The 9100-nt window shown below is 40.5% G+C and overlaps 1 protein-coding gene across 2 annotated transcripts; it reads right to left on the minus strand.

Moving 5' to 3' along the window:
* Positions 1 to 860: 860 nt before the first annotated feature.
* On the minus strand, positions 861 to 8975 carry ATP23 (ATP23 metallopeptidase and ATP synthase assembly factor homolog). 2 transcript variants are annotated; one of them, XM_017829174.1, is made up of 6 exons: positions 8795 to 8975; positions 7462 to 7507; positions 7273 to 7354; positions 6502 to 6639; positions 3455 to 3538; positions 861 to 2528 (listed from the first exon to the last, which is right to left on the minus strand). In XM_017829174.1, the coding sequence occupies exons 1-6, from the start codon at positions 8973 to 8975 to the stop codon at positions 2325 to 2327; spliced, it is 735 nt and encodes a 244-aa protein (XP_017684663.1). In that variant the 3' UTR covers positions 861 to 2324. The 2 variants fall into 2 exon arrangements, with proteins under 2 accessions (XP_017684663.1, XP_017684664.1); XM_017829175.1 differs by having other exon boundaries at positions 7462 to 7544; positions 8795 to 8907.
* Positions 8976 to 9100: the final 125 nt, after the last annotated feature.

Raw genomic sequence — 9100 nt, forward strand, 5'->3', positions numbered from 1 at the left:
GAAACATTTTTATTGTCTTTTACAGCAGTAGCCAGATTAAGTTCTAGTTGGGCTTTGGCCCTTCTAATTTTCTCACTGCATAACCTCACAGCACCCTTGTACTCTTCCTGAGCTGCCTGTCCCTTCAAAAGGTCATCAACTCTCCTTTTTTTCCTGAGTTCTAGAAGTCCAGGGTACCAGTTCTGCTGAGTCCCCTCCTTCCTTCTCTGAGAATTGCAAACTCAAACATTTTGTGATCACTGTGCCCAAGATCACATCACATTTCATACTGATTTTATATTTTATATATATATATATGTTTTCATATAGCTCAATGTAGTCTTTGTTACCAACATTTCTGGAATACTTTCTTTCCAAGATTTTGATCATGTTCATCTATCAAAAATGCTGAAGGAAAAAAGTAGCTTGCATGCTTACATTTTCTAGTTTTTATTGCTGTATTTTCCATTTCTAAGTAAACTTTATAAAGCTTATCCTAGACAGCAGACAAATGTATATATTTAAAATATGTATTGGTCAAAATATAAATGCAAACACACACACATTAATTAAGGCAGAACTTCTGTTAGTAAGGTATAATGAAGGGAAGGAATTATCTGTCAGAGTATGTGTCAGAAGCATAAAAAACTCAGCGTCATACATTGTACTGACTAAAACGGTGATTTGAAGAGAAGTAAAGGTTAAAGGAATATTAACATATAAGATTATGCTGTTTTTAAGGCATCTCTGATCCCCAGGGGATTTTGGAAACCCTAGGTCTATATAGACTGCATCAAACATGGGAAGCTTAGGACTCAATCTGTAATTTTCTCTATAGGTATCCAGGGTATTATATACCCATTTTTTTCTGTTCAGATATTCAGCCATGCGATTATGTCAGTCACGGATGGAATTACCCCAAGAAAATAAGATTATGAAATCTCCATTTGAAATTCTTTAACACTCTTGAAAGCACAGGTTTGGGGAATCTTTGTCAAGACAACTTCCTCCAATACAAGTGGGATGACTTTCTGAGGGATCTGCATTAATGCCTAGTGTCAGAAATAATGGTTCCTGTAGGTATGAATTATGCTACACCTACACACATAGTCCAACACAAACAGAACAATTCAGACAAGTCAGGCTGATTAGACCTCTCAGGCACTTCTAGTATATGTTGTTTTATCCTTTGTGAGGGCAGTGCTTAGGTGTGAATCTTCTCAAATTGTTTGCTACTGGTCAGGAAAACACACTCCTGGCTCTATTGTCTTCTTCAGGAATCTTGTTCCCAAGTGACACCTTAGAAGCAGGACATGGGGCTAGAGGCTAATGACATGAGTGAATACTTCTCAGGAGGAAATTACAGAATGACTGTCAGATCCAAAACACTGTAGGCATGTGAAATAAATAGGTGGATTGCACAAGCCCAAAGCTACAGTCAAAGAGCCCTGTCAGAGGCTGCCAAATTCTGGAGGTACATGGGAGGATCTTCCCCTCTCAGCTGTAGCATCTGTCAGGCACTTGAAATCTGTGCATGTGCTGACTTTTCCTTACTTGAGCAGTTCAGTACCCCACTCCCGCTCCAGTCTCACCAGGGAGCCTGTTGCCCCACTGCAGCCAAATCTCACAGTTATGTGTTGCCTGACAAAGCTTCATACACTGACAGTCCTGTTATCACAAAATATACTGGGACACAGAACAGGAGAAGGCAACACTCATCATCATACCCAGTCCTCCACCACCAGACAAAAATCAGCACAGGAGCAGCAATTCAGGGCATAAAGGACTCAAGCCACAAAAGCTTTCCCACCACTAACAAATGTTAGACCTCCCAAGAACTTCAAGAGGTGCTCAAAAACAAACGCAGCAGTTTATTATATTTTAGGTTTAGCCATAGTTATTAAATCTAGTCCCTCAAGCTGTAGTTCGGGTGCTCATCTTTTAAAATAGAGTGATTAAGATCACTGACTTCATAACTGTGTATCAAAGATGGTGGAAATGAAAAGATTTATTTAGTAACAACAAAACTTTTAGAAACCAACTCCTAGTCAGTCAGATTGAAAAGAATTAAATGTGCATTGAAATGCGCAGATCATTATTTTTGACAAGTCATTTGGCATATAGTAAATTATCTTCCTGGAATAACAGGTGAGGAAACACGATTTTTAGTCTTGTTCATTTACCCTGTTTACTTCCACGGAAGCTGGCTCCTGAAAAAAGTTTACAAAATTAATTGATACATTTGATAGAATTGCCCTTTCCACCAGCACTGTGTGCACAGACTGTAACTCCAGATGTTACAGAACAGAGAATTAACAGTTTCTCACGTGTTTTCTTTTCCCCCCTTACAAATTAGCATTATAGCGATCTCTGTTCTGAAAGTCTCTATAAGCACGTCTTGCATCTGCTTTGCTGTGTGGGATTCTTCCAAAAGGTTCTAGATCATTGAAGCAGGCATCAAAAACTTCATCCACAGCTTTTTCAGCTGTTTCTTTGCTAACTTTTCTAACAGCCAGAATGGAACGAATTGCTCTGTCTCGTACACAAGTCTAAAGGGGAAAAAAGATAAAGAAAAATCTGACGTTATTAGTATAAATTTTTTCCGGATTTTGTCAAGTAGTAGCTCCTACTACATAGGCAATAATTTTGTATCACAGAAGAGTAAAACAGTGCCTGTAATAAGCATTATAGTATATTTTAGTTTTATCCTCTGTTAATTATGTGGTTTAGTTTTCCATGTACACATAAACCATGTGACAATTAAAAGATATTCCTTAGAACAGAAATTAAAACACAATTTGGCATTTTTGTAGGTATCAAGTATTTGTAAAACTTATCCTGCACACAAGAAAAATATGTCAGAAAGAAACAGACATAAATACCAGTTAGTTAGTTTCAAATTGAAATGCTATAAAACATAAAGAAATGACTTCTCTATTGGCATTCGATACCTCTCTTTATGGCAACTTATTCTTTCAGTTTGTCTACAAAAACATAAAAAAGATGTAAATATCAGCTACAAGCTACTGCCACTCTAACATGAGCAACTAATTGTGACTCAATCTGTAGGCTTCATTACTATTTACAAAAATTAATTCTTGTAAGACTTAATACACATGGTTATTCAGAAATCTGGTCATTCTGCTTCCTCCAGTTTTCAAAGACTTTTAAAAAGAATGTTCCCACTACATTTCCTGCAAACCCTGTTTTTTGTCTGGTTCTTATTAGCCATCCATTGTCAATGGTATTGCTTTATGATATTACTAAGTCTTCAGGAATTTCACTCCAATAAAAACAACACGCTGGGAAAAAAAGTTAACATCAGTCATTAAAGGTTAGTTAAGAGAAAACAGCAAGCCCATGGCATCTACTTCTTTTTCTGATGTTTTGGGGTATGAAAGTGCAGAAGGCTGAGATCAAGTAGGTAACGATGGCTCATAAAAAATGATTAGACTTTAACATTTACAGTCTTTACCTGATGATGCCCTTTCAATCCAAATTTAAACCTGGCTATTTCATTCATCAATGTACAGTCTCCACTGAGATTAGCAGCTCGAATCTATTGAGAAAAATACAAAGCCACAAGATCAGAGAAACACATGAAAACACAAGGTCAAAAAAGTTGAAACAAATTTTTTTCTTCAGTACTTTTCTGGTGACTGCTGGTAGAGATTATTCCCGAGGCCACTTTAGTTTCTTAAGTACCTGTTACCCTTTATATCCACCCTCTCAGCCTCAGTGAACTGCAAAATATTACTACAGCAACCTTTAAGTTTTTCCAGGAACTACATCTCACATATTCCTACAGTAGAGATCATATGTATGTGTGTATATATGTATATAAACTGCTAGAAGAACATGGAAAGTAATATTCTCCCCAATGTATATCAGAAGCTGTTACAAGAGTCAGAAAGAAAGACAGATACCTTTCAAAGATTAGAGCTGCAATACCCAGAAGAGCAGTAACCCATCTGTTTTGCAAAAAGCCACATTTAAATGAGTATGTATGGTTTAACTTGTTAACTGTTTTGTTCTGTACACTGTAATTTCTTTTGTCTGCCAACTGTTCCAACTGTACCCTACTCGGTCTGTCAGGAAATGTAAATAAACTGTGATTTCCTACAATTAAGTACCAGAGTGAGAATAAATGAATGGAAAATATGAAAGGTAAGAATTAAAAAGCTATCAACAAAAAATGTAAACACCATGTAATAAAGTAAGTATCAGAAGACTTTAGGTAAACACATAATCTCAACGAGCACAAGAACATGCACAATCTTGTTTTATATATATATTCTCTAACTTGTGTTTGAGGCTTACATGCTTTATTCTGCACTGTGTAAATGCTTAGACAAAAAAACAGACAATAGTTAATAATTCTGAATTACTGGGTTTACATGGCAGGATGTTGGCAGTGAGATACCTGCCAGGGTGGCTTCTGTGAAACAGGACAAGTGGCTGCCCCCATGTCAGAAAGAACCAGCTTTAACTGGTTCTAAAACAGACCCACCACTAGTCAAAGTTGAGACCATTAGTGGCTGGTTGTATCTCTGTGATGACACGTTTAAGAAAGGATAACAAGCGTTACAGGGCAGCTGTAGACAGAGACAGAGGAGTAAGAAAAATGTGAGGGAAACAACCCCACAGACACCAAGACCAGTGAAGGAGGGGGAAGAGGTGCTCCAGGCATCAGAGGAGCACCTGCAGTCTGTGAAAGAACACAGTAGAGTAGAAATCCACACTGCAGTCCAAGGAAGACACCATGACAGAGCAGACAGACATGCCCTGAAAAAAGCTGCAGCCCATGTGGGAGTAGATTTTCTGTCAGGCACTGTGGGCCATGGGGGAGCAATGCTAGAGCAGTCCATCCCCAAAAGACTGTATGCTATGGAAAGGACTCAAGTTAGAGCAGGTCTTGAAGAATAGCAGCCCAGGGGGAAGACTCAGAGCAGTTCACGAAGGACTGTAATCTGTGGGAGGGACCTCACATTGAATCGGGGGAACAGAGTGAGGGTGAAGGAGCAGCAAAGTGCTATGAACTGACCACAGCTTGCATTCCCTGTCTCCCCATGCTGCTTGGCAGGTTAGGAGATAGAAGAGCCAGGAATGAAGGAGTGAAGTTGAGCCTGGGAAGAAGTTGAGAGGAGGGGGAAGGTATTTTTAGTTCTATTTTTCACTATCCTATTCTGTCATTAATTGGTAATAAATTAAATTAACCTTCTCCAAGTCAAGTGTATTTTTGCCATGACAGCAACTGATGAATGACCTCCATGTCCTTATCTTGATCCATGAGCTTTTGAATCTTACTTTTGTCCCCTGTACATTTGAGGAGGGGAAGTCAGAGAATGGTTCAGTGGGTTCCTGGCAGCTATACAGAATGGCTTTATTGATACCACATAAGGTTACTTCATTAAGTCTTACCTATAAAAAGATAATAAGTGACAGTAGCTCTTTTCTACAGCAAATATGAATTCAATTAATGAATTAAAATGAATTTTTATGAAATCTGACTTGTTCAGTACCAAACTCATAATTTTGGTTACCTCACATACTGTTTATAGGTGAAACTTGTGCACATCTAAAGTCTAGATCAAATAAGTTCTCATTAATAACAAACAAATCAACCAACCCACGACCTAAAAAAACCCAAACAAACCAGAAACAAAGCCACCAAAATATTTTTATGTATTTAAAAAAAAAAACAGTTAAAAAATACCTAATTCACAAAGTCATGAGTATATACTTTCATAAGATTAATCATAAGAATTTTTCTGTGGCCAAATGATAGGGATTATATCAGAAATGAAATAAAAGCATGCAAATACACATGGATCATATACACAAGAGGAATCCTTCCCAACCTGTGATCCATTTAATTTCACCTCCTAAAGCATCAATTATTAAAGCCTTTTAAGCAGAAAATGTGCTCTGAAATCACAGAATCATAGAATTATTTGGCTTGGAAGGGACCTTAAAGATCATCTAGTTCCAATTCCCCCTGCCATGGGCAGGGACACACTAGACCAGGTTGCTCAGAGCCCCATCCAGTTGACATGGAGTCATAACTACAGTGTACTATTAGCAATATCACAATTATTCAAAAAATGAATGTGACAGGAAAAGACAAGTTTGTTCTTAATCAAAAAAATCTAAACAAAAATAAAGTTACTGTACTACTGTGAAAACTACCCAACACAGCAAGATTTGCACAGGAGAAAAAGAATGCTATAAACATTTGAATAATGTGTGAATATGTTTTCCCTTCTAACTACTCTCATCTGTCAATAACCACTTTGTGCTATGTCTATACTCACAGTGATCATTCTACTTATACGACATTAACTTACTAATATTTGTGAAAACTAAGTATTTGTTTTCTGAATGAAGCTATTTAGGTTGACCTGACAGAAAGGACAAAAAGGATCAAAATAAGTGAAGTGTGTGTAACAGACCATATAACATGAAGCATCTCTAATAACCAGCAGTAATTAATAAAATGACATTAGAAGCATTTTAACTTACCTCTGAACATGCCAAGTGCTTGACGTTTTTAAACCAATCTACGTGTGCACGGCAGTGATCAAATGCATGAATCAATTCATGTGTGACCACCCGGTTCATATGGGATTGTTGGCGAATATTGTTCTGACACAGAACAATCTGAGGAAGAAGAGATAAAAGAACCCTTTTCAACAAGTTTCAATACCTCCCTTACTTCTCAGAGCACACATCACCTACAGCATTTAGTGTCTTTAGATCATTGTTTTTCAACATTAACAGCTTTATCGTTCTGCAGTATATTAGTTTCAGTATGGAATCACACAGAATATGCTGAGTTGGAAGGGACCTACAAGGATAATCGAGTCCAACTCCTGGCCCTCCATCTCCAAGAGTCACACCATGGGCCTGAGAGCATTGTCCAAACGCTTCTTGAACTCTGACAGGCTTAGTGCTGTGATCACTTCTCTGGGGAGCCTATTCCAGCACCCAATCACCTCTGGGTGAAGAACCTTTTTCTAATATCCAGTCTAAACCTCCCCTGACACAACTTCAGGACATTCCCTCAGGTTCTGTCACTGGTCACCACAGAGAAGATATCAGTGCCTGCCCCTCCTCTTCCCCTCACGAGGAAGTTATAGACTGCAATGAGGTCTCCCTTCAGTGCCATGGAACATCTTTCATTTATCTTGTTTTCATTACTAACGTAAATATCAGTGTTGGTAAATTTAATCCTAGTAACAAAACACTAAAAAAATTGTAGTACTTTGAAAGGGGGCTATGTCCAACACCTACCTGAGATGTGGCAGCATCAAAACCTCCACTGACACAGCCATCGCAGTTTTCACAAGAAAAGTGCCGGTCATTGAAGACAGTGCTGAAAGGCCCAAACAAACAAAGTTACAGAAAAGAATTTGAAAAACATCAGTCACTACTTACAATAGTGATGTTACTACACAGAACAAGATGCATTAGTTTACGTACCAACCAGATTGCTTCATAGCCTCAAGGAGCAGTTGAGCATATGGATCTAGAAAAACATTGCTGCAATCAATTTCTCTAAATCCCTACATTCAAAACAAAAGTTCTGAAAGTCATCTATAAAATCAAAATACAAACACAGTCAAGGAAAAAAAAAATCAAGAAAAGCACTATACATGCAAATTCATACTTTACAGTATTTAACCTTAATACAATGCAACAGGCATCTGTTACAGTTCTGACTATGTGAAGTGATACAGAATCATAGAGTGGTTTGGGTTGGAAGGGACCTTCAAGATAATCTAGTCCCAATCCCCTGCCATGGGCAAAGATACCTTCCACTAGACCAGGTTCCTCAGAGCCCCATCCAACCTGGCCTTGAACATTCCCAGGGATGAGGCACCTGCAACTTCTCTGGGCAACTGTTCCAGTAAAAGCTGCCTCACCACCCCCAGAGTAAGGAATTTCTTCTGTATATATAACCTAAATTTCCCCTCTTTCAGTTTGAACCCATTACTTCTTGTCCTATCACTACAGTTTGTTATGAAGAGTCCCTATCCAGCTTCCTTGTAGGCCCCCTTCAGATACTAGAAGGTTGCTATGAGGTCTCCACACAACATTCTCTTCTCCAGGCTGAACAGCCCCAAGTCTCTCAGCCTTTCTTTGTAGGAGAGGTGCTCCAGTCATGCTGTCAACTTGGTGGCCCTTCTCTGGACTCCCTCCACCAGTTCCATGTCCTTCTTATAGTGGGGAGAGCTTTCCAGAGCTGGCCACTGTAATCCAGGTAGGGTCTCATGAGAGCAGAAGAGAGGGGGAGAATCACACCTCCCTCGACCTGCTGGCCCCGCTGCTTTTGATGCAGCCCAGCATAGAGTCAAAGCTGTTCAGGAATCAAGTCACTCCTGACTGATAGTTATTCTACTAGTAGTATAAACAGAGCGACTTACAGTGACCATCGTTTGCTGCTAACACTCATAGTCAACATCACACAGTGAAAAGGGCACAAACGCACAGAAATTGACAAATCATCTCAATTTCTCAGGGAAAAAAAAGGTAGAGAAGGACCTTCTGCTAGGGAAAGAAAACGCCCTCTTGGCCACTTCCTAAATAACTTGTGTTAGGCAAAACCAGCGTGTTCATAAAGCAGCAGGCCCATTCCGCCACCTGCTGGGGTCCGTCCGGCCGCCCCGGGGCAGCGGCAGCGGAGGGGGCGCAGCTCCGGCACCGAGACCCCGCGGCACAAGGTCACAGCGGCGGGACACGGGCGGCACGAGTCCCACGGCAGGGCCCCCGCTGCGCCAAGGCCGGGCCCGCCGGGGCACGGGGAAGCGCTTACTCGTTTCCAGGGTCATCCTCAGCATCAACTGACACTTGTTGTGGAAGGTGAAAAGGCTGCGGACCAAGAAGCTCTGCGGCTTCTTGTTCCGATCTGGGAAGAGCCGATAGCCGAAATCATCCTCCTCCACCGCCCCTTTCTTCTCGGCCGCCGGCGGCGAGTCACCCTCCCCATGCTCCATGGCCGATCGTGCCCTCCCGCTCCCACCGGTCCCCGTCCCTGCGGGACAGGGGACAGGGCACAGGGCACAGGGCTCAGGGCTCAGGGCTCAGGGCTCAGGGCTCAGGGCTCAGGGCTCAGGGCTCA

Source organism: Lepidothrix coronata, unplaced genomic scaffold, assembly GCF_001604755.1.
Source record: "Lepidothrix coronata isolate B3197 unplaced genomic scaffold, Lepidothrix_coronata-1.0 Scaffold159, whole genome shotgun sequence".
Lineage (NCBI taxonomy): Eukaryota > Metazoa > Chordata > Aves > Passeriformes > Pipridae > Lepidothrix > Lepidothrix coronata.

Bases quoted from the DNA above. Each gene is read 5' to 3' on its own strand.
- ATP23 (XM_017829174.1), bottom strand. From the start codon at position 8,975: ATGGAGCATGGGGAGGGTGACTCGCCGCCGGCGGCCGAGAAGAAAGGG. The intron at 7,508-8,794 runs GTAAGCGCTTCC...ATGTTTTTCTAG, and splicing joins GAGGATGACCCTGGAAACGA to ATCCATATGCTCAACTGCTC. The intron at 7,355-7,461 runs GTACGTAAACTA...TGGGCCTTTCAG, and splicing joins GCTATGAAGCAATCTGGTTG to CACTGTCTTCAATGACCGGC.